General features: G+C 44.8%; 1 protein-coding gene across 1 annotated transcript in view; it reads right to left on the bottom strand.

Moving 5' to 3' along the window:
- The window catches only part of CIMIP6 (ciliary microtubule inner protein 6), a 139,056-nt gene extending 115,078 nt beyond the window's left edge, over positions 1 to 23,978 (bottom strand). Inside the window, exon 1 of the mRNA XM_085609357.1 lies at positions 23,828 to 23,978. Coding sequence (XP_085465483.1) covers positions 23,828 to 23,886 — 59 coding nt within the window. The 5' untranslated portion in view covers positions 23,887 to 23,978. The remainder of the gene's footprint in view (positions 1 to 23,827) is intronic.
- Positions 23,979 to 25,421: the final 1,443 nt, after the last annotated feature.

Genomic DNA, 25,421 nt, shown 5'->3' with positions numbered 1-25,421 from the left:
AAGGAAAAAGAGTGAAAGAGCTATTTTTTTTCTTCCAGAAGGGGACAATGCAATGTAACTTTGTTATACAAGCTAGGAGTAAATAAGACTCGGCTAACATTATTCTGCTTGAGTTTTGTTGTTTAGGGATGCCACTAAAATATTGTTTCTTCTTCCTTTTGCTTTTTTCAGTTTTGTGGTCTTTGGTCTAAAGATGCAGGGCTCAGAAGCATGTTTAGGTCTCGTTTAATTATTTTATTAACTTAGAAATCAGGAAATATCAAAATCATATTTGATATTTTGACTGCGTTTGATTCTTTCACTGATAAAATGGCTGGTTTCATAAGAATCTTTCCTAATATGTGTCATCACATTTACTCACAGAGAATGGGTAAAAACCCTGAATACATCAGCCCACAGTTTCTAGTGGGTCAGTATTGATAGTAGGTGAATTGCCAACACCTCAGGCTTTAAACATTCAATGCAAGGTATAGTGACAAGTATATGTATAAAGAGTGCTATCACCAAGCATCTTGGATAGTGGTGAAAACATGACACCAGATTTTTGGAAAACATGGAACGCAGTGTCACTTGGAATGCTCTGCAAAAAAGGTTCTTTCTGAGTTCAACAAAGATTGGAGTGACATTGTTTGTATTTGCAGTGATTCAGCTACGTATATGAAAAAGTTGTGTGATGACCTGTCAAAATTGATACCCGAACTGAAGTGATTCCCTGTAGGAAATCCTTGCCACTTGTTAGATGGTATGCTGAAAGCATCATTAGAATCTTCAGAGTTAATGAGGGATGCTATTGACTTTTTAATCTATTCTGGTGCACTGTTTTCTTATGTGCAGGAACTAAAACGCAAATATTAATCATTTCGTGCTTTGTGTGGCATCAAAGAAAGAGTCACCCCAACTGTGTCCTTTAGCTGATGGTTCTCAGTCGAAGGGGCTAGGAATGCTATAATATCCATGTGGCAACCGTTTGCTGAATTTTTGGTGAGTCATGATGCCAAAGGCAAGAAATGTGAGGATCTTTGGTGGCATATTGATAGTGATGTGAAAAAAGTACACTCTATTGCATTATTAGATTTTTACAGGAAAACATAACTGCTGTAGTGGACATAATAAAAAAACTTGTGTCTGAAAAAACCCTTGTCTGCCAAGTGTTCAGCATAATTGGTCTAGATGTGACACATCTCCTTGAGAGTAGGCTGGGCGACACCTTTAGTGACTTTGGCACTGCAACATGTTCCATGTTAGAGTGCTTGCCACTTGGTAAGCAAAGCAATGTTGAGCAATTCAGGAACGTTTATTTTACAATGTATGAGAAATGGCTTGCAATGATGCATAGAAATGTCCCTTCACCACCAATGGCATTTATAGTCAATGAAACCTCACTGTGGTACTCTGTGCAAGTTCTAGATCCCTTCAGTAAAGGGGAATTTCCTCCGTAGTTTCAAAAGTGCTGCTTCATTTTTGACCGCTTCAATAACTCTGAGTGCATAAGCGCCCAGCTCAATGCAAATGTTGTAGAACCTGCCCTGAGAATCGCAACCTTCAAGTTCACCAGTATTGGCATGGAAAGCTATGTCAGTCGCCAGAGTTAACAAATTGAGTACTGGCTGTTTTGGCATTGCCCTTCTCAAAAACCAATGTTCAGAGGGCATTTTCACAGAAGGTTATCTGGGAAGGAATGAGCGAGCGCACATGACCAAAGACTCACTGAAGAAGTATTGTATGGTGTACTACAATAAGTTTAATTTGCAAAAATGTATTTGGACCTCATATACACTAAACGTGCACTGTCTATATACCATGTTCTATCAGTGCAGAAAGCAAGCAATATTAAAAGCAAAACATTCCATAAACACCGAAAAAACACTTTTTCTGTTGTTTTAAGTGGCGCGAAAATGTGTAACCACTGATAACGACTGTTTTTTTAAGGTATTGAAATCACTTGAAAACACTGAAAAAACCCCACCAGAATTTACCAGAAATAGAAACTGAAAACAGGAAAGCCTACTCATACCCAACTCTTCACGTGCCACCTCTTATGCAATGCTGCGTGGCAAGGTTATCAACCTTTTCATAAAGTTGTTCTCCTCTATCTGAAGTGACTGTGCAACAACATATTCTCAGATGTCACACCATAGGAGGCAATCGAGCAGGCCCGGCCCGTGCAGGGAAGAGCGGTGGCGCTGGGTGGGGGCGGGGGGGGGGGGGGGCTTGGGTTTGACAGACGACGAGAGATAATTAACTATTTAGTTAATTTTCCCTCATGGTCGTCTGTCAAATCCCTCCCCAACCTGGCCCCCCCCACTGCTCTAACCTGCATGGGCCGCGGTTGCAATCGAGATGCACTCTGCTTTCTAGATTCTAATCATGGCATCTATGGATTTATAGCCTAGCCACCTTGCGAAATCAAATACACAATATATTGCCCTCATAAATAATACTTTTTTTTGTTTCAACAGTGAGGACCAGCTCAGCGAGGATTCATATAATGCACCTAAGTAGGAAAACAACTCCTCTTTACTGATATGACAACCCTCAATAGTAAGAGCCCTAGATTCGGTGCTCTTCGGGCCAATTCCCAGAACGTGTGATTTTTTAGCATTGGTAGTTAAGTGCAAATTGTTCATAAACTCAACAAATTAGTTTAAGAGTCACTGTAATCCCTGGGCGGATCTAGCAATGAGCACAGCATCATCTGCATACAGCAATGTTGCTAATAGTCAATTACCACATAGGGCATATCTCTCCCCTACTTAACCAATTGTTGCTCCAGCTGATTGATGTACAGGGTGAATAAAAACTGAGGTAGGATGCAACCCAGATGAACACCCCTTTTTAAACAAAAGTACCAGACAGATGCTATCAGGTGGAGATGCAACACCCTTAACAACAAGATGATATCACGCTCTACCCCCATGGATCCCAGGCCAGCCCAGAGTTTGTCTCTATTACTCTGTCAAACGCTGAACTGAGATCCATTAATGTTATGTGGACTGACCCCTTCTTTGCTACAGAATACTTTGAGATAATCAAGTACAAGTTTAAGCATTGGTCCGATGTCCAAAGGCCAACTCTAAAACCATACTGTATGTCAAACAAGGCGTTATGCTCCTTAGCCCAGATGCGTAATGGATTTAAAACCACACATTCTAATATTTAGAGTAACCCTGGGCGTAGTACTATGCTACACTCGCGGAGCGTGCGTAGTATGTGCTACAGTGGGGACAAGCATCCGGCACTGTGCAATCAGTGCGAACAGCATTTCCCTACCGCACTACGCAATTCGCGTAGCTACGTGTAGTGCACTTCGCGTAGCTACGCGTAGTGCTACTACATCAAACTACGCATAGGGTTAATTTTGAGTGTACCAGCGATATGGGCCGGTAGCAGCACTGGTCTTTCCTACTTCCTTTCTTAAACACTGGTGCAATCAGAGTGGGACCAGAGTCTGGCAGCCCATGTCTCGCAGCTGCACTGAGAAGCAAAGTAACAAGAGGGGTCCACAACTCAACGTTAGATTTAAACAAAGCACCTGGGACCCCATCATAACCTGTTTTGTTTTGTTCGGTAGGGTAATAATAGCACCCCTCACCTCCTCCACTCAAGCCTAAAGTGTGACCGATCAGCAGACAAAGAATATGTAGGTACAGATTCAGGGTTGTCAGAAATAGATTAAAAGTGCTCCGACCAAATGTCTGCTGAAATATGTGAGCACAACATAGGCCTTGGATAAGGGTAAAACAAGGGGCGATTGACAATGTTTCAAAAAAACCCACTATCTCGCTTAGTACAAGCAAAAATAAGCTCTCCCAGGCCTCCCTGTTTCACTGCATTTTGCTTTCCTTCAAGACTAGTTTCTATTTAGTTCAACACAAGGAAACCAAAGTGGAATCTCTCGGGGTTTGCTTCACGGTCCTCTTTAAATCTTGAAGTGCATTAGTACAAGACTGATCAAACAACCCTTTGGGAAGGAGGTACATGGTATTGCCAGTAGCTGCCTTTCCCTCTGCCAAAGGTAAGGGCGGGCCGGGCGGGAGGAGGGAGGTGGGGAGGAAGGTTGAGGGAGGTGGGGAGGGTTTGGTTTCAAAACAAATATAACAAAATTAAAAAATAAACTTACCTTAATGCGGCCGCAGTCTCCCGTGCATCTGCTCTTCCTGCTTCTGGCTCTGGGGCTGGGCACAGGCTCCCAGCCTGCCCGCGGCCAATCGTGAAGCTGCTCTTGCATGAGAGAAGCTCCAGGATTGGACTGAGCGTCTGCAACTTGCACTCCCAGGCAGACTGCGAGCCTGTTCCTGCTCTTTCTAGCACCAGCAATGCTGCTGGAGCTGGAGAGAGCTTCACTGCGCATGAGGAGTTTGGCCGCCCTGAGACGGCTGGCCAAACACCGCATGTCCAGTGAAGGGAGTGCCCACCACTCCCCCACCAGCAGTGTCATCCCCTGGACCCACCCCCAAGACTCATCAACGTCTTGGGCGTGGGTCCAGGAGATTAAAATAAAATGATAATAAAAAGGGTTTAAAACCCGTTTATTATCGTTTTATGTACTGGTGGTGAGGAGGGTGCTCCTCCGCCCTAAAGGAGCGACCGCCGCTGGGTATTTCCATGCCCAGTTATCATAGACTTAATTACGCTACTGATATGACTATAAGAGAGCAAGAATTAGGGTATCAGTAAGACCATCATCGGGACAAACCACACATTCATGTGCACATTTATGGAATAACTCAATATAAAAATGTTCTGGACAAATTATAGCCCATTTTACTCTACGTCCTTGACCCTTCAATGATATCAATGAATGGTAATCAAGGCCCTGCTGTTTGCTTCAAAACACCACTCAATGCAGCTATCAATGGGTTATGATCACAGCAGTCATTCCTGAGTGACTGAAGCACACTCGAGGTGACAAAGATAAAATCAACAATCACAGACCGTTTGCCTCTCCCCATAAAAGTGGGAATACTCTGAGCGCTCAACAAATCCTACTGTAGATACAGTAAAATTGAAAGTTTAAAATCAGCTAAAACAGAATTCAGTAAATCTACTTGCTGTGAATGTCTAGAGTGCTCTGTGCTTGTTACTCTACAGTCGTACTTATGGGAATCTAAAATCCGGCAAGATGCAAGTTAAAATCACTCATCAGCATCATGGGTATAAAATCGTTACTAGAATTGTAACATTTATTTAAATCCTTTTAAATTGTGTTAAAAAATTGAATGATAAAGATTCAGGATTAACAAACTGTCCATCTGGTTAGAGGCGGCAGACCCGTAAGCAGAGAATCGGCCAGGGACCAGGGTTCAAATCCCGACGCGGCAGGGTTGTGGACCAGGGTCAAAAAACTGACTCGATAATTCTCGCCTCGGCACCTACTCTAACCAGGAACACACTCGGCAACTCTGGGCATTAAGCTTGCCTCATCTCTACAACGGCCCCCCACAGACGCCGGGGATGCCTGGTTTCACCTTGGAGATACCCAGAAAGGGACCATCTCAGAGGGATAGCCAGGACGGGTTTCCCAGCGGTCTATAGCGCCGGGACACTTCCGAGTAGCTGTGCGCTGAATAAATTAAAATAACATAACATCTTCTTGAACCTGCTAAATTTTGGGAACCAGTATCCAAAATATCAATTTGACAGTACAGCGCAGGGCAACTAATAATAAAAATCCTCTCTTTGCCCTCCCATGCATAAATGGCGTGGTGGGAACAAAACTGGAGCTATAACCTTCCAACAAAAATTACAAGTCACGTCCCACGTTTCCTGCAAACAGACAACATGAAATTCTTTAAGAAAATTCCACCACTGTTCATCCTCTGTTTTCCTCACCAAGGCTACAATATTCAGATTAAGCACTTTAAAAAACACACTTTCCCCGAAACAGAGGGGGAGCCAATGGGATCCTTAATAGTGGGAGTTTTAAAGGTCACTTGCAGTCAGTCTTCTGAAACTCATATCTGTTGGCAGTAGGAATGTTATCTACACCCCTTCCCTCCTCCCCTACAACAGGCTACTCCCCTGATACAACTTGACTACCAAGGGGTGGTCAAAGTTTGGAACCTGTAAAAAAACAAAAAAAAACAAAGGCAAGGCAAGAATATTAGTTTGCACTTAACAAGGGCGAGACAAATCCGTTAGAAGATGATCAGCAATGAAGGCATTGTTAAAATTCGTCAACGCACAATCTCCCTCAGAAGATTTGCCATCCCTACCCACCTAAGACACTCTTTTTACCATGCTTATCTTCTCAAAAATATTCTGACCCCAATCCAAACTCTTATTCAGCCAATGAGTGACATTATTCTTCAAATGAGAAAAGCTTTCTCCTCCTTGCCCTGAGAGGAGGCACTAGGCCATTACCAGCACAAATGAGATTGCTGCTAGTGGTAAATCCAGAGTCAAAGCTTCGGTCGGAAGAATAACCTGTCCCCCTACTCCAACCTGGAGAGAGCACACCAACAAATTATGTAACCTTCTTGGTACAACAGTGTTCAGCAACCTGGTATTTGCAATGGATTTTACATTAAGGCACTCTCTCTGAGACTCCTTACTCTGTTCAGCTTTTACTATTCCAGGTAAACTTTGAGGATCTTCCCTGTGTCCAACCTTCTCAAACATCTGGATGGCAGAAATATCAGAGATAGCTTTACTACTTCGGGAGGATGTTTGAGTAATACCGCTTAAAGGGACAGCTATTGGCTGAAACTTAGACTTGACTAGAGATTAATGGAGTCCACTAAGTTTGCAATAGTAGTCTCAATCTTGTTTTATTGTTGACTACATGAGTCGAATGAGTCTCGAACGGGATTTTCCAGTCTTCTTAAATGCTCCTCTGTCCCAATCTGGGGGCGACGTAATGGAAGAGGTTTGACCACTGCTGTCTTCTGCTCATCCTCCACCTTATTGCCATTCAGAGAGCTGAAAGATCTTATCAGATGGTCTAAAAACTGCATCACAGGAATATCACTCTCTATAGGGGCCTGGTGTATTATGGTTTTAATGATTTGAGTATATACTGTGTAAGTATGACGGTTGAGAAACTACCCATACTCAAGGAATCTGCTTTGTTTGCAATTTCTGCAGCATCCTTAGTGCTAGTACTAGAACGCTGCCTTAGTCCAAGTTGATCCTCAATGGTGGTAATTTCTTCTGTGATAGCACCCTTTGCAGAAGTAAGATATGTAAGAATGGAGGAGCTGGTGGAGAGACGTTTGTCCAGTAAATGGGCTGCACTGGCTTTTCACTTACCCATGGTCCAAAGAGGGGGAACATACAAGGCCAAAGGCCAAGAGGGGTGTCCCAGCCAAGCATCGTTCGGGCTCGGATGGGTGCCGATGGGCCAGCCAGGGCGCACACCCAGACAAATCCCACACTTTGGGGAGGAGCGCACACTTATAAAGCGCTATGCGACTGCTTCCCCTTCTTAGCAAGTGTCCCTTTGCACTTTGGGCGATGAAGTCCTGGTGGCAGCGTCCACAAGAGAGTCCCACGCTTCGGGGAAGAGTACGCGCCTATGAAGGGCTGTGATCTGTTACCCCCCTCCTGACAAGTGCACTTGTGCACTCTGGTTCAGGAAGTCCTGGTGGCAACATCTGCAAGAGCTCCGCGCTGCAGGGAGGAAATCACACTTATAAAGTGTTGTGCACCTGCTCCCACCTCCGGGCAAGTGCCCCTGTGAACTCTGGTTGATGAAGTACAGGTAAAGGCGCCCACAAGAGAGTCCTGCACTGCGGGGAGGAGGGTACACTTATAAAGCGCTGTAAACCTGCTCACCCCTCCTGAAAAGTGCCCCTGTGCACTCTGATCGATAAAGTCCTGATAAAAACGTCCACAGGAGAGTCAAGAGGTAATTTGCCTCTGGTATCCTGGGGTCCATCCTACTGTGGCTATGCAAAGTAGGCCAAGAACCTCCTTTCTGCACTTGAATCTCAGGGTAGGGAGGGCAAGCCGTCAAAGGCTTCCCAAGGGAAAGTATGAGGGCAGAGACTCAGAATTCAAACCGTCAAACAACAGACACCTAATTTCACTGTTCTGTCCAGTGCTTGCTTTGTAAAAAGAAAGTACTTTAATGTCACAGCAAAACGAGATACTGCACACATTAATGGTGGCTCAGGCACATGGGTCTAGAATTCCACCAAAGGCGTCAGTCAACTTCCACAACATCTATCAGGACTCAGAAGGCTTAGGAACATCAAGTCATCTGTAGGGTCATAAAAGGATGTAAAGTTTGGAGAACAGGGTTCTAGAAACTGGGCTTACACAAACACTAGACCGCAAAACACATTTTCCTCACATTTGCACTTATTGGATTGCTTGATCACTTCCGGGTCACTAGGGGAAGAGGCAGTATTTAGGTCCCTGTCAACATGGAACAGACACTTGACAATGTGTTGTGTAGTTGTTGTGGTTTCCCACTTCACTTAGTTCACACCTGTTTACTGTCCTTGCACCTTTCTTAATTTATCCCTTCCCAGTTCCCATATGCTTAGATTTACCTTGTAGTTCCCTTTTTTGGTCTTTCTGTCCTATTGTGGTCTTCGTGTTTGTTCCCGCTATTGCTTTATTACTCAGCTAGCAACCTGACTATCTTCTGGCATCCTGGGGTTTTCACCTGGTGTCCTCGTCAGTGAGGAACTCCTTACAGCATAATTCAACAGTACCACGGGTGAGCTTTTCACCCTCTCTATACCTGTTATTACTGGCTTACTTAAATCAACCATGTTACAAAATCTATTGAAATAAATCCATCTAGGGATCAAATCCAGTCCTGGTTTTCTCCTACCGCCTTCCTCTATTTTCACTAGCTTCCTCCACAGGCGCATCAGTTAACCAATATGCTGCACAAGGATTTAGGGACACCAGGGATTCTCGCGGATCTGATGCAGCTTTAGCAGGATTTAAGGATTATTGTGTAATTCCCCAACCGGAATACAGTGGACATTTTCAATAATATGCCTGTCCCAACCATGACACTGACAGAATAATAATATGTTGCTTAGGAATCCGGAAAAAAATGAGAAAAGAGGACAACACCAGCCTTGGATCATCTCAATTCCCCTGCTCAGATATCTCGACAGAAAGGCAAAGACACAGTATGAGACTTTGTAAATGAACAAACACTGAATATACACATCAATGGATTTTAAAGCTTAACTCCCGCTCAGCAAGGACACACTGTGACTTGCCACACCCCTACCAGGAGTCAGGACTGCAGCTCAGTGGCTGAGGGGTCCATCCGGGGCTGCCGGAACGGAGCAAGGCAACACTTCGGTTAGCCAGAAGGTTGCAGAGGGTGTCGGAGGAGCTGATACAAACGAAGTAACTTGGTAGGAACGGGAGTGGACGGCAGTGGGGGTGAATTCCCTTCTAGTGAGGCAGGCCGGTCATGGTGGTCGCATTACCTTTGGCATACAATTCTTGCAGGGAGATAGAACACATTTCTGTATGCTCCTTTGTTCAAAAACGAATCAAAGTCACTTCAAAACGAATCAAAGTCACTTCTATGTATATTTACTGCAACTTAATTAAAAGTTCTGTCTTCCATGATAGTTTATTTAGTTACTTAAAAAATATCAGCACACACAATTTATCATTTATAACTCTATGATGTACATCAATTCCGTCACAGGACGTATAAACTCCATTCACATGTGTTTCCTCTTTGTTTTCAAAAGAGTTTCTTTATTCAAATCTTCATAAAAATAATTTCCACAGTGTAGCCAACATGTGACAGGTGCAATTTCATTTTGTCTCAATCGTATCATTTGTAAATCACTCATAGTTTATTTAGTTATTGATTTTAATAAGAATTATTTTACCAACATTTGTTTGATGATCATGCCATGGACCTTGAGGGACACTATTGCTATTTCTAGGTTGGGAGAGATACTCTACCCCACAGGGAGATTCAGGTTTCTGTCACACTTGGACCTTACAAGACACTTAAAGTGAACAACTGCATTTAATGTGGACACCGGTATTAAGAGAACACTATTAACACTATTTTGTAATAGTGATAAGAAGGCCTTGAGGAAGCAATCATAAGAATCATGAAACACCTGTTGGCCAATGATTTTTAGCAACAAGGATAACTGAATAGACTATAATGGAAGAATGACTTAAGCACAGTTGCCGGAACTATATTTACAAATGACATTGATGCAAATTGAAAAAAGAAACCTATATATTTGTTTTATCGCCCCCTCAAGGCTTGTATTTAGTGAGATTTATGGTCCCCCGATGAGGTGAGGCCATATACACTGAGGGGCTTATTTATGAGCCCTTGCGTCACATTTGCGCCGCCGGTGCGTCACTTTTTGTGACGCACCAGTAGCGTAAAAAATGCACCATGTTGCATCTTATTTACAACGTGTCGCATCTAGGTAGAGGAGTCAGGGTGGGAGTTCCGACGCAAGTAAGCCTCGTAGAAGTGACGCACTGAAATCTATGAGATTTTACTGCGCCACTTTTAGGACGAAAATGCGTCAATATCTTACGCCTGCCTCACAGCAGGCGTAAGACTGACGCAGGCACATTGAAATGGGACTTGCCCATGTTAAATGACCCATTGCTGAAGTTGCGTCACTTTTGTGACACACTCCAGCAATGCCTCATTTTTGCACCTACAGATACCTCAGAAATACTGACGTATCTGTAACTCTTTGTGACATGATGCGTCATATTGTAAATATGACGCATCCAGCATGTCGCAATGCAAAGTGACGCATCGCTGTTTTCACGCAACGATGTGTCACTTGTCATAAATAAGGCCCTGAGTGTGCGTAGTACTGGTCATTGGTTTGCCAGTGCTTATATTGAACAACTTGATCAACAGGCTCAAATTTTGAATTGGCTTTACATAGTTGGCCGACAATTGACAAACACCGCCGAAATGTTGACCAGCATTTTGCAGGTCTACTTTTGTATGGTGTCGTGGAGGTCTCTTGTGATCTCCCCAAGTACCAGCAAGTTGTGGAGGTTAGGGACCTTGAGAAAACTATGGCTTGATTGAAGTAAATGTATAGAATTATCTAGGGGTTGCCTGGGCATATTACAAGTAAACAAAAATATGGTATATTGTGGATAAGTGTGGTACATTAGTTATTAACACAATGAATACTTAAATTAGTCACTGGTGTATATGTCAGATTTCAAAATACATAGTTATTTCACTAATTAGCTGTGTAACAATCTTTACTCTTGGTAATGGTACCTGGAGTATGTCTTTAAAATTAACATTTAAACATAAAAAGAAACACAAAAAAGAAAAGAAAAGTGGGAGTAATCGCCGAAATTGTATACAATAATAGAAATGTAACAACTATTTATTTATTTATCTATAAAGTTTTATATAGTGCAAACAAGATCGCGAAGGATATCAGAGCGCTTTACCAACGGATGGAAGGAAGGACAAAAGCAATATCGACATCAAGAATAATAACAGTAATAACCGCATAGTTACAAGACAAATGAATCAAGGAGAATAATACAGTGAACAGGTATATAGTGGGCTACGAAGGGTGGCACACTATGCGGTAGAGAAGAGCAGCATCAAAATGATGGTAACATGGTTGTAGGATCAATGACTTCAGACAGGTGAACCTGGCCCAATTAAGTCATTTCAATCTTCCATATTTTTGTTTACTTGATTTAAGTAAATGTGCAGACCACAGCACAGGACTAGTGGCAGAGATGCCAACTGTCAAGAAGTAAGGATTACCCATTACAAATGAATGTATGTACAGATGGCGAGGGCCTATGAAGTGCAAAATTAGCTATATAGCTGTGGAGCACATTACAATAAGGGAAAGTATGATCAGTAAATAAAAGGAAAGAGAGAAGCAGATGGAGGAGTAGATTGGTAAGGTGCAGGAAATCCTGGGAAGAGAAGAAATGGAAGAAGGAATAGGTGCACAGACACGTTATGCTTTAATGAAAAGAAGCTTATAGAGCAAGGTATTGAAGTCTTTTCTGAAGTGCAGAAAGTATAAAGCCTGGTGAATGGCCACTTGAATGACATTTCAGATTTTAGTGGTTTGAGAGGAGAATGCCAGACTTAATTTCTTTCTTTTTTGCATCTCCTTTCCACAAATCTGCAAGACTGATGCTGCGTGGATGACTGTGAGACAGGTTTTCAGCCACGAGACATCCTGCCAGAGATGTGTGATAAGACATCGTGAGCCCAACTATTGACTAGGTCAAAAATGAAGAAAGGGGGGGGGGGACCAGGAACCTATTCAGGTCCAGTGTAGATGCTCCAGAAATAGTCGTATAACAAGGGGGGACACTGTTCCAAGAGTAGGGTGTGTATTATCACCCACTCATCAAAAGGGGAGAATAGGAGAGAGAGGGAGAGATTTAGGAAAAAAGAAGAAGAAGAGAGAGGCAGATGTGCATCGCCGGTCTCAAGGAACTACTACCGAAGGGGAGGGTAAGGTCTTGCCTCTTTTGTTAGCCCTCACACTTCCCGAAGGGAGTCATGTTTCATCGCTGGGCCTATGCTCCTCGTCGGGCCGGCGCTGCAATGCCCGACGGGACACCTATTGAAAGGGTCACTTTCACGGAGATCTTTTAAGAGAAAAGCCGACAGGTGAGTATGCGGGCTAGAACCTAGGGTACAGGGAGTGAAGTACGTGCTGTGAAAATATGTAAAAATATTAAAATACCTAAGGGTATCCACTGGGAGACTTTAATAGCGTGGTACCCTTGGTAGAGTAAAAAACCACACAGGTTAGTGGGTTACTGTGGGGCTTAATGTGCCCAAGTAACTGCTAGAAGGTCAACATGTTTCACGCCTTAAATGTCCACTGCTGGATCAGTGGCGTTTCTTCAGGACCTAGAGTGAGGTGTGACGGTGTACGTGAGTGGTGGGGTTCCAAAGAAGGTAACTCACTGGAAATGCAGGTACTAAAGGATGAACCACATGGCTACTACTTATGCTATGGTGGTTGAAATCTCGATTCGTAGAGTGTCCTACATACAAGAAGTACCTAGAGAGGGAATGACAAAAAAGAAAATAAAGAAAATAGGAGAGAGGGGAGATAGATACTCTCCACAAAACGTGTTGGCACAGGTGAACACGTTAAAAGATCGTTAATACACAATGAACGTGTATACACCACATAAGTCAAACAATTAGACCAACAATGACCACAGTGAGTTTCCTAAAAGGCCCCAAGGTAATAATGTCTCCTGCTGGCAGCCCTAAACCCCTGGGCAAAGCGTGGGGGGGCCATGAACCAGCAGTGTCATGTGCCACTGCCCCAACACAGTGTGAACCGGGATAAGTGCTGCGTCTGGAATACAAGCACCACCTCGAGGTGATATATCAAATGACACAGGGGTATCAGAAGCGGGATGAAAGACGACCCGTGGTGTGCAAGAGGACACCTACGGGAGCGTGTGGCCCCAGTCTTAATAACACCTGCACGTGCCACACATGATACAGATACTCAGATACAGTAGAATGCTAACCACACACACAATGGTGCGATGGATGTCCTTACCCTAAAAAATGGGGAAATAGTGTCCCTCGGCTAGTCCTGGCTGATGTCCCGCACCCTATTATCTAAAAACGGTGGAAGGAAGGGTTGAGGGAGGGAGACAACATCGCGGGTAAAATTAGATGTGGAATCCACCGGGGAAGTTCCTCAAAACCTCGACTCACACCACGTTTCTTTGCCCACCGAGGTGTGGCATCCTACTTACGGTTGCGTTGGGTGCCGGTTCGGTAGCACCTACCCTGCATCAGCGGCTGCCTGTTCGTGTGGGCTCTGCTACTCGACTGCTATTTCTACATAATGCACAGTTCAGTAGAGGCGGTTCCTACTTCCGGTCTTGGTTACGTGCAGTATATGCTCACAATTGGGGGCGCTGAGTGCGCATGCTCACAGAGCAGTGTTGTCTCATGCGCGTGTTTATTGCAGTGATACCGGGTTTTGTGGTACGTGTATGCACGGAGAACAATCTGTAGGTTTACAGCATTCTTCGTTGTTCCATGTGGTGTATATGCTGACTATGTGTGACACCGTCCAGAGTTATCGATGAGACATGCAAAATTAAAAATTAAAAACAGTCTTACACAAGTCAGTAGGATTTGTGTCATGTAGGGAGTAAGACTGAAGGCCTCATGCGCAGAGAGCGATCTGTTAATTGCAGCGATCTTCGTTGTTCCTACTAGTACATATGCTGATTGTGTGTGATACTGTCCAGAATTGTCACTGAGACATGACAAATAAAAGACAGCCTTGCACAATCCAGTCAGACTCATGTCATATCGGGGGCAAAACGGGAGACCTCCATGCTTAACAAAAGTTAACCTAATGGAAGCATTGGCGATTCTTGTATGTGTCGAGCCCCCCCCCCTCCCCCGAGAGGTATATGAGTCAAAAAATGTCCCAATTTCAGATAAAGGAGGGGGGTCTAATGATGGAATTCCTAGAGTTACACCCATGGTATCTCGTCATTAAGCCCTTTAGTATGAGTATGCAACCGAAACACCCAACGTTGTTCTTGGCGTAACAATGCCTGCAGAGTCCAGGATGGTCTGAATTCTAGCACTGTCCATGCCAGCTGGTCTTGATTATGTCCAGCCTCCAGAAAGTGATTGGTCGATTTTGTTGCTGATCTGCCGCATCTAATGGTACTCCTGTGTTCGCTTATACGTGTTTTAATCGGACGTGATGTCATGCCGATGTACCTAAGGTTGCATGGGCAAGAGATAAGGTATACACAGTTTTTAGTGTTGCAGTTAGAATGCCCGCGCTGTTCCCAGGTGAAGTTATCCAGAGTTAATCTTTTCGTATGGGTAGTGGTTGAACAGGCCACACAGTTCCCACATGGGTAGTGACCTGACACTGCTGGGAGGTTCCATAGCGTGGTCTCTTGTTGGTTCTTCATCTTGATCCCGGGGCGTGTGTTTATCAAGGTGTCTCGTAGGTTGTTTGTCCGCTTGAATGCAAAGCGTGGTAGTTCTATGTTTAAGGAGTCTGCATTCAGTGTTCTCCAATTACGTCTGATAATGTTTTTGAATGTATTGGATAGGGGTGTGAAGGTGGTGACGCATGTTATTGTATTGTTTGTCTCCTTTTCCTTAGGTTCAAGGAGGGCCTGTCGGTTGGTATTTCTTGCTCGTTTCTTGGCCCTATCTATTACTTTCTTAGGGTACTGTCTGTCCCTGAGGTTGTCCTCAAGGCGTTTGGCCTCGATGTCGAAGTCCTGGGTGGTTGTACAATTTTGTCGTATCCTTAGGAACTGCCCATACGGAAGGTTCTCGCGTAGGGCCTTGGGGTGGTGACTGGTGAAGTTCAGCAGGCTATTATGGTCGTTTTCCTTTCTGTATAGTGTGGTTTTGAGTTCGCCCTCTGTTAGCATGATCTGTAGGTCCAGGAAAGGGATAGATGTTTCGCTCATCGGGCCAGTGCCTAGTTCGTTGAGACCGGGGATGCACATCTGCCTCTCTCTTCTTCTTCTTTTTCCCAACTATTGACTCCCATGAAAATCTTGTCAAAACAATTGTTTACCAAAACATATTGTTTCTACATTCATAGTGTATATGAGAAAAATATTGTGTCAAAAATACAGTGGAAGAGAATATTGTCCAAAAAATGTAAGAATATTGTTTTTATTTTATAAATATCGACTTTAAAGTGATTTATTTAAATTAGTAAATTAATTAAAAATAAATAATATAATTTTAAATAAATAGTTTTGATCAGTTATTCCATTTTTTATATATATAAATAAATATAGAATCAAGAAGTTCTGCCTCTTACACTGTGCGCCTGTCTATGTGGCAGCAGAAGCCACAAAGTATGTGGAAAATCCAAATCCACAATCGGAAAGGAGGCGGCACACCAATTCACTAACAGGATGGTTTATTGAGGTAGTAACAACGTGTTTCGGCCGGAACAGCCTTTTTCGAATTACCAAACACACATCATGACCGTCATTAAATGCAACTTCCGTATGTGTAGAAATAAACAAAATACTATGATTTCAATGTTTGCACTCATAATCATAAAATGTAAGAATAATGCATATGCATATATATATTATATAAATATAATCTTGATTGTATATATTTTAGAATAAAACTCTTCTTTTACCAGCATATTTATACAAATAGAATGGTCAGAATAGCCTACATTATGAGGTCAATTTGCTGCTATTTGTGAATAATAATCAAATGTATCTTTATTTTATGATTGCATTTATGAGCATTTGCAAAATAGAGACTTATCTGTGTGTTTCATTAACTAAAACGAAATGATGCTGATCAAACAGAATGAAAGTATGTTTTCACTTTTCATGGTCAGGTGACCAAAAATGTGATGGAGGTGGGTGTGCACTTTAAGCATATAAAAAGAGTAAATTCTGCTGTGACCCGTATGTGAACAAGGGCTCTTGGACCCGAAACGCGTCGTATGCTGAGACATTGGTCTAAATAAATCATCTCGCCAGATTCCTGTGGTCCGTCTCCTTATTCGCTAGTTTCTGGAGGTTTTTGGAGTTTACGGTTTGCTGATATACATATATATATATGACTGCTCAAAGGTTCCCTGACGAGTGAGAGGCACTCTGGCTGCAGCACTGAGGTACAAGCCCTTCTATGGGTGCAGGCGGCGTCCGTGTGCAGATAAGTTCAATCAGTGGTTCCGCATCTGCCTTACGCGTTTCGAAGATCAAGCTTCTTCATCAGAGGCTTGCCGGAATCCTTGCGTGCTTGCCGGTCACTGCCTTGATTATATATGCAATATGCCACGCCCCTGGATGGGTCCACTTCAATGTGATAATGCGCTGCATGTTGGGAAAGGTAGTGCCGGATATTATCGTCCTGCATGGATGCACTTAATAGCTGAAATGGATTACTGGCACTGGATGGGCCTCCGCAGACGGACCCGTCTTTAATCCTGTGTTGCAGCCCCACGCAAAGGATTGATGGATATCGGTCCTTGTGGCCCCCTTCAAGATCGTAGGGTGGTGCTCTCTCGGCGGCCGGGGCACCGCCTAACATGACTGCTCAAAGGTTCCCTGACGAGTGAGAGGCACTCTGGCTGCAACACTGAGGTACAAACCCTTCTATAGGTGCAGGCGGCGTCCGTGTGCGGATAAGTTCAATCAGTGGTTCCGTGTCTGCCTTACGTGTTTCGAAGATCAAGCTTCTTCATCAGAGGCTTACCAGAATCCTTGCGTGCTTGCCGGTCACTGCCTTGATTATATATGCAATATGCCACGCCCCTGGATGGGTCCACTTAATGTGATAATGCGCTGCATGTTGGGAAAGGTAGTGCCGGATATTATCGTCCTGCATGGATTAACTTAATAGCTGAAATGGATTATATATATATATATATATATATATATATATATATATATATATATATATATATATATATAAGGAAAAGGTTGCCCCTAGTTGAGCTGCACTCTCAGAAGGTAAGTAACGATTAGGGAGAGTCAGGTTGTGCCCATCGCGTCCTAAACAGTCCTGATGCGTTTCGAGCATGCGCTCTTCATCAAAGGTGAACTGCAACTAACCACCAGCACTCTGAAGTTCCAGATTCTTCCCTTTTATTTGAAACACAAACACGCTCAGGTGAGCACATCTGTAAGCATTAGGGGACTGGAAGTCCATTCACATTATTTCCCCAGTGGGCTGCTGGCAGATTGCAGTAGTAGATTAAAAACGTTCTGGTTCACAACCCAGCACTCCCCCCAGTGCCAACAATCACCTCCTGCTCCGTATCTCGCTGAAAAGTCACCAGCAACGGATCCGCACCATCAGCGGCGGTGTCAGCTCGCGACCGGGCTGGCCGCATTAATGAAAGGAAAAGGTTGCCCCTAGTTGAGCCGCACTCTCAGAAGGTAAGTAATGATTAGGGAGAGTCAGGTTGTGCCCATCGCGTCCTAAACAGTCCTGACGCGTTTCGAGCATGCGCTTTTCATCAAAGGTGAACTGCAACTAACCACCAGCAAATTGAAGTTCCAGATGCTTCCCTTTTTTTTGAAACACAAACACGCTCAGGTGAGCACATCAGTAAGCAATATGGGACTGTAAGCCCATTCACCTTATTTCCGCAGTGGGCTGCTGGCAGATTGCAGTAGTAGATTAAAAATGTTCCGGTTCACAACCCAGCACTCCCCCAGTGCCAACAGTCATCTCCTGCTCTGAATCACGCTGAAAAGTCCCCAGCAACGGATCCGCACCATAAGCGGCGGTGTCAGCTCGCGACCGGGCTGGCCGCATTAATGAAAGGAAAAGGTTGCCCCTAGTTGAGCCGCACTCTCAGAAGGTAAGTAATGATTAGGGAGAGTCAGGTTGTACCCATCGCGTCCTAAACAGTCCTGACGTAATTCGAGCATGCGCATGGTGAGCACATCAGTAAGCATTATGGGACTGGAAGTCCATTCACAATATTTCCCCAGTGGGCTGCTGGCAGATTGCAGTAGTAGATTGAAAGTGCAGGACGCCTACCGGCTATCTAATTTTCCCACCTGCTCTGGTGCCAAATGGGCCTCAGGGCAGGGGGTGGCATTCCCCAGGTCTGGGGGAAGCCAGTGTTGTATATCAAAGGTGGCAGAGGCTTTGAAGCCTCTGACCTTGAGACGCTAAATCACTAGCCATCCTGCTGGAGGAGGTGTGAACACCTTCCTCCAGAGCAGGCATTGTTTCTGGCCTCTGAGAGTGCGGGCTCTCACCTACAGGGGGTCAGAAACTTCACTTTGGTGGCAGGCTGAACGATGCCAGTCAGCCTGCACACCTCTAAGGTGCCCTATGGGTGCATGTCACAAAAAATATGACACTGACATCTGTATAGATTTATTGAGATAAGGTGTTTGATACCAAATACCATTATTTTCAGTGCAGCCATTATGTAGCTGGGTAACTTGTAATGACCAGTGTCCAGTACATACCTTTACAAGGGTCTTACAAGGGTGCTAACGTTCTTGCCAATTGGGTTACAACTGAAAACATGTTAACGTTTTTAGGGAAACAGCATTGGCACTGGGATCTGTTCAGCAGGGACCCAGTGAACATCTAGTTAAGAACATCAGTACCAGTGGGCAAAAAGTGGGGGTGACCATGTCAAAAATGGCACTTTCATATATTTGTCATCATGCTTGGGCACATGTGATTCATGGCAGCCAAAAGTGCATGATAGAGAATAGTGCAGCAGTGTAGCAAATTGTAGCTGCTGGATCACCTGGAAAAAAGAGGAAAAAATACAGGACCGGGAGGGGTGTTGGAGCAATGGAGGAGAGGACAGAGAGCAAGTGAATGCCGTCAAGCAGCGGGGTGCAACAGTGAGCAAGGGTGTGCCGAGGTTGGCAAAGAGGCAGAAAATAAAGGTGGAGCAGTTCTTAGTTGGGGCAGGCGAAGCAAAGAATGATTGGAGCAACATGAGAGTGTAGGGGGGCTGAGATGTGATGGGAAAGCAGCACACAGGGAAGAGAGCAAGAAAACACATGCATTGCCATTGGGTGCTGAAAGAAAAAGTAGTTCCCCAATGTCAGTCGTCGAAAGATATGATTCATCCCGTCAAAAGTTTGATAACGATCCTATGCTCCAAAGTAGGGACAAATAGAAGTAAAGGAAGCAAAATCATCTAATAAGAATCAAGCAAATTAGACTGAAAAGAGAGCCAGTCAATGAAAAGCAATGAGCTCACCCATGGCCCACTCTGAGTATTGCTACTGTCTGCAATAGGTCTTTCGATAATAGTCATTAGGCAAGATATATAAATTGCAGATTTGAAAACACTGTAGTGTCAATATGGGGGGCATCAAAAGTAAAAAGTGAAATTGTAAAATGTCAACAAAACATAATTTAGAAAAATAATTATTATGGCATAAGGCTTATAAGTGTAGCATTCAACTGTGCAAGGATGTCATTGTTCTTTTCTTTTACTTGTTCCAACTCAATGTTGCACCCTTGCTGAAATGTTTACTTAAAGCCCTTTCACTGACAAAGAACGAATCATGTTTCACACCATGTTTAAAATGTGCATAACGACAGATGTTGGTTACTGCTAAAAACAGCATCCAACGCACTTCTCAACAATCCTAGGTTGACTCCATTAGGAGACCATTTCCGCCTTCTGAGGACAAATGATCATGTCTTCTTGGTCTGAAAACAGCAACCCAAAAGCATAAGTAAGGTGTGCAGTCCACGTACGCAGATCATCAATTATTGAATTGTCATGTGCAGCGGCCTTTATAACGTAAGATCTGTTTGAGGTAGAACACTTTTTTCTTAAATCTGCCACAAATATGCAGAAGACAAACTAATTAAGTGGTAAGCAATTAACTGTGCAAAAAATGACAGTGACCCAGTTACTTATTGGTAAACTTAATTACTCCGATTATTGGTTTTAATCATCACTGTCCATTTCTATATGAATAATTGTAGTCCCCATAAAAACTTTGTTTACCTTACTAAGGAATAACAGTGGATTTTTTGAGGGAGTGGGTTTTGGTGGGTCTAGCAGCAGTGGCGGCTCCTCCATAGGGGCGTTTGGGCGCCGCCCCCCTGCTTTCTCACAGTGCGAGAAGGCAGAAACATAAATGGTAATAACTACCATTTATGTTTCTGCCTTCTCGCACTGCGAGAAAGCAGAAGTGCCTGGTTGGGGGTGGGCGGACCTGCTTGAGGGCAGGGGGGAGTGGCTTGCCCACTGTTGTGCATAGGGACTGTTTGGCCGGCCCTGGGGCCGATCAAACAGTCCGTATGCACAACACTGGGCAAGCCACTCCCCCCCTTCCCTTGAGCAGGACCGCCCACTCTCGCTGTTCTCTATGTAGGCTGCTGCATGTAACAGCCTACATAGAGAAAATGGCCCAGGTGGGGCGCGCTCAGTTTCGCCTGGAGAGTTCTGATTGGTGGAGGGGAGGGAGGGAGGCTGTCCCGATGACGCAAGGAGAGCTGCAGCCGGCCGGAATTGAAAAAGGCAGGGCGGGAGTCCTGTGACGCTGCTGCTCCCCTGTTCACAAACTGAAGAGCGCCAACGCTGGACCCCGGCCCAGGAGCAGATGCCGGTCAGGTAAGTTTTTATTTTATTTTAAAACTCTCCCTGTCCCCACCCGAGTCCACCCCCATCGAGTATTGCGAGCCGCGACTGTAACCCCAGCGAGACTGTGACATCATTCACTTTACTTTTTCTTTCTCTATCTGCAAAGTGAGGGGTGTGTGAGCACCATTTCCCATCTTAAACCATAAGCAGCAGAAGACACCCTGACATTTGACCTCTGGCATCGAAGCGCAGCAAATTTGTCAAGATAATTACAGAATAAAGGCATCTTTAATTATTGCTTGAACTTTGGCAACCTACAAAAAATCGGTTTGGGAAACACTGAGCTATGGTTTAATAAACGAAGCCTGATGGGTCCTGGAGGGGTTGGTCGTGTGTTAAACGGGGGGGGGGGGTTGCACCACCACACCCCATAATACAACCCTTCTCCTCTGACAGCCATTTTAACAGAATAAAACCAAAGGTATCCACGTGACTCCACTAATAACATCCGGTCAAACTGAAGTGATATTAAAACAAAAGTAAAAAGCTGTAGCGAGACACTAGATGTATCCTTACTTTAAATGGTCTCAGAATGTTTTCTGCAATGAAATCTGTTGATCCCTAAAGTTAATTGTTAATAGTTCCTCTAGAAAACGGTCTAAATAGGAAAGGGCGGATATGCTTCTCTGTACCTACGTCATCCGGACTGTTCAGAAAACGGCCAAGCCAGAAGGAAATCGTCAGGCCACGATTAAAAGTGTAGATATCTTTATTTTGTTAGATTAATGTTTTCTGCTGTATCCTATTGCGTCGGTTCTATAACATTCTAGATTTATGTTTAAAAATGTATTTCATATCTCTTTCTGATATTGTTGTTTTCAGATATATCGTTGATATAACTCTCACGGTGCCGTTTTGTTCTCCTCGCCACTACGCCGAATGCTCTCAACCTCTTATTTATTTATTTATTAGTTGTATTTACTGCCCCCAGAAGCTGGACGCACGTCAGGCGTGATAAAACGTGTCTCGAACGCGTGTATTACGGGGTGTGACAACCGATGCTTTGCATCTACAATAAACGTCTTTAAGTATTGAAGCAAGGCTCCCTGGCAGGCCTTGAATGCGAGTCGCCCTTCCGTTGCATGGCATCAAAGCGCCGTTGCTTCTAGGCGGTGCACAGCACCTATAGCATTAAGGACAAGCATTTACGCCCTACCACTTTTAAATGGCACCAGCCGCCACTGTCTAGCAGTTTCAATCCTTCAGAGCCAATGGGCAGCAATTCCGGCTTTTAAAGAGGAAGTCATGCAGTCAATTTTCAATGCTTGCTTCTCATTTATTAGAAGGCTTTTTTTGGGAAGTTTGGAAGGTACCTTCTCTGGTAAGTTCAATGGATCATTCTTTAATCTTGAGGGTCTTTCAGTCTGATCCTTTTGACCTGACAAATACTATAGACCTCAAGTTTCTTTCCTTCAAGGTCTTGTTTTTGGTTATATTTCACTCCGAACGAATTGGTGAAATATGGGAACTTTTAAGTTCAGAACCTTTTCTTCTTTTTTTCAGATAAGTGTCCTATACCCGAGGTTGATTTCCCAAAATGTCTAAAGTACGATTATATGTTTTTTGATTTACACAGGGCACTTTCTATATATGTTGCTAGAATGGCACATTTATCAAAATAGATTTTCCTTTTTGTTACTGTTGCATCTTCTGGTCTAGGACTACGTTCTTCATCTTCACATCTTAGTCATGAGATCAAGCAGACTATTGTTAACTTATAGCCTATGAGAAAGCACAAGAAAATCAGAACCAATACAAATCTACTAGAGGGTTGGCTGCTTACTGGGCAGCATGAATGTCATTTGTTTAGCAGCAACACTGGCAAATTCTCATACATATATGATGTATTATTTATTGTCTTTAGGACTGAAGCCACTCATCAACAGACTTTGGAACAGGTTTTGGACTCAGACAGGCATGAGAGTAAATAAAATAATAACTGAATACATCACTGGTGTTGCTGAATATATGACTAACCAGCTTTTTGGTGTTCAGCTTTGGTATTATCGCCTATATGTGAGAACTGGAAGGAGGAAGATGGGCGAGGAGGTAATGAACTGGTTAATTACTAGTAGTCTGTATTACTTGTCACAGTTCCAGTTACCGACCCTCCCTCTTCAAACACATGCAAACCGACTGTTCAGCTTCATTTTCTTTTACCCTAGATAGTACAGGAAGTTTGGAGGTGTGCTTTCTCCTTTTCTAGAGGAGGGAGCAGTGAAGTCATAGGATGAAGTTATATTGGTTGCGTTTTTTTTTAATGCTATTGCTGAGATTGGTAAACAAAGTCTGGATGCGCAAAACAATCACTCATATTGGTAAGGATTGGGAGGAGTAAGACGGGTGAGGAGGTAATGCGTAATTTCGGTGGCCGTGGAAATTTCATTCAGGTTTTCAGCATAACCTTCGTGGCTGCTTTGCTAGGTGGGAGCTAAACACTTCACACACCGAATACGAAAGGGTGAGCAAAATGAGACAGATAGAAAATATGTGGTACTCAGAAATAGATGTTAGAAAGTAATGGAAAGCCAGACAGAGACCGATAGATCAATTGGTGTGTTTACAGGGAGTGACAGGCGACAGACCACGATCAACAATGGCATATGTCTGTTCATGAAATGACCTAATTGTGTCTGTCTATAGCAATATATTGTATATTCTGTTTTCAGAATGACCTGAGAATGTTCTTGCGCGTGGTCTGTTTTATTCACTTATCGGTGAAAATAAGGAACCACCGAAGCAGTAACACTTACAAGCGATGATGCGGGGCTTTCTTCTTCCGAGCCATGTAGATTTCCATGGTCTGGTGCATGTTTTGGGGCGCACAGCGAAGGAGCGGAGCTGCTGAAAACGAACGACTGGCACTAGCAATGTAGGCAGGTTCGCTGCTTCCCACACAGCCACCTGCTGCTGCTCGGTGTTATTCTCCCGTAGCTAGGCAACGCGAGCCACTCTGGCGCGCTCCCTGACAGGCTCGAGCGGCGCGCGAGGACAGCAGGAACGCGAGCGCGCGCCGCCTCTGCCTTTATTAGAGGAACCTATTACGTCCTACGCTCTTTTTTCCCGACTGCGCGTAGGCGGACACGTTACGGTGCGACCTTGTTAATGTCAGGCAATCTGCTATTATCCAACTTCAGAATATGAACAGAACCTGTTCACAATTCCCTTAGAACACATCTTTATTTGGTATACTGCTCTAATGTGTTATTTATATTTGCCAGAACGGCCATGTAGTGTCCTGCAGACACGTTCTAGTAGTGCTCCACAGGAAGCTGTACTCCCAGCCACTCCCTCGAGGGCTGGACACACTTGCCCCCCCACAGCCATCCATCACGGGTGTCACGAGTGACGTGACCCTGCCAATAAAAGGGCCTGGATGCACGTGCTCGCAGTTACTACACTACCTCGCCTGGTGTCTGTGTCCATCATCTGCGTAATGCGGGCCTAAGGCCCGACACCACATTGACGACGAGGCGGTTAGCTAACCCCACATGGCTGCTGCTCTGTTTTCATTGTTCCTCGTGGGGAGGAAATGAGCCCGGCAAGCGACACCCCCGGCGAGCCGTCAACAACCACCCGCGACTGCAGAGGAGACTGAGCCCCTCGTGTCACCCAGTCACCGCCTCCCAGCCCCGAAAGGATCAGCGCTGTCTGCACAAGGGCTCGCACATGGCCTCCTTGTCAACACGACAGCCGTGGCCATGCTGCAGAGGACGGAGGATACCGTGTGCCTGAACCGGCGTCACATAGGACGTCTCGGGAGGTGCCCGCAAACACACACACTGCTGCCGCTACAACCCTGGTGCCGGCCAGCCCGACAGCGAGAGGTCAGTGGAAACCCCTGCAACCCCCGAAGCGTCCTCAGGCTGTCCCGCCCTCTGTGTCTGCACCGCGAGCGAAGAGAGAAGGAACTGCTCCCAGCAACCGCCTGAGTCCTGGGGGAGCGCCACAAAACCTCCCCCAAAACGCTCAAAATGGGCCCGCAGCTGCGCCCAGGCGGCCGCCTCCACAGTAGCACAGTCCTGTGACCCCCAATATGCAGCAGTAGGGAGACACCCAAGGCCCCGCCCCGCTCCCTCTTACCACGCAGTCAGAGGCACCGGACAGTCCCTGCTCACCGACGGCTGCCCAGAGTGGAGGTGCCACAGAAAGACGAGGCATCAACGTCGCGGGAGGCCCTGCGCCGGTTGTCCGCCACACGCCCCAACGCCCGCAATGAAGAAGAAGGCCGCCTCAGCCAGCGAAGAGGTGAACCTTCAGGCAGCGCCACCTCGCGGCTGCCTGCCTGAGCCACACCGTAAGCCTACCCTACTCGCTCACAAGCAAAAGCACACGCAGCAGCATGCT

Source organism: Triturus cristatus, chromosome 6, assembly GCF_964204655.1.
Source record: "Triturus cristatus chromosome 6, aTriCri1.1, whole genome shotgun sequence".
NCBI classification, from domain to species: domain Eukaryota; kingdom Metazoa; phylum Chordata; class Amphibia; order Caudata; family Salamandridae; genus Triturus; species Triturus cristatus.
This window is presented reverse-complemented; position numbering and strand designations above follow the sequence as displayed.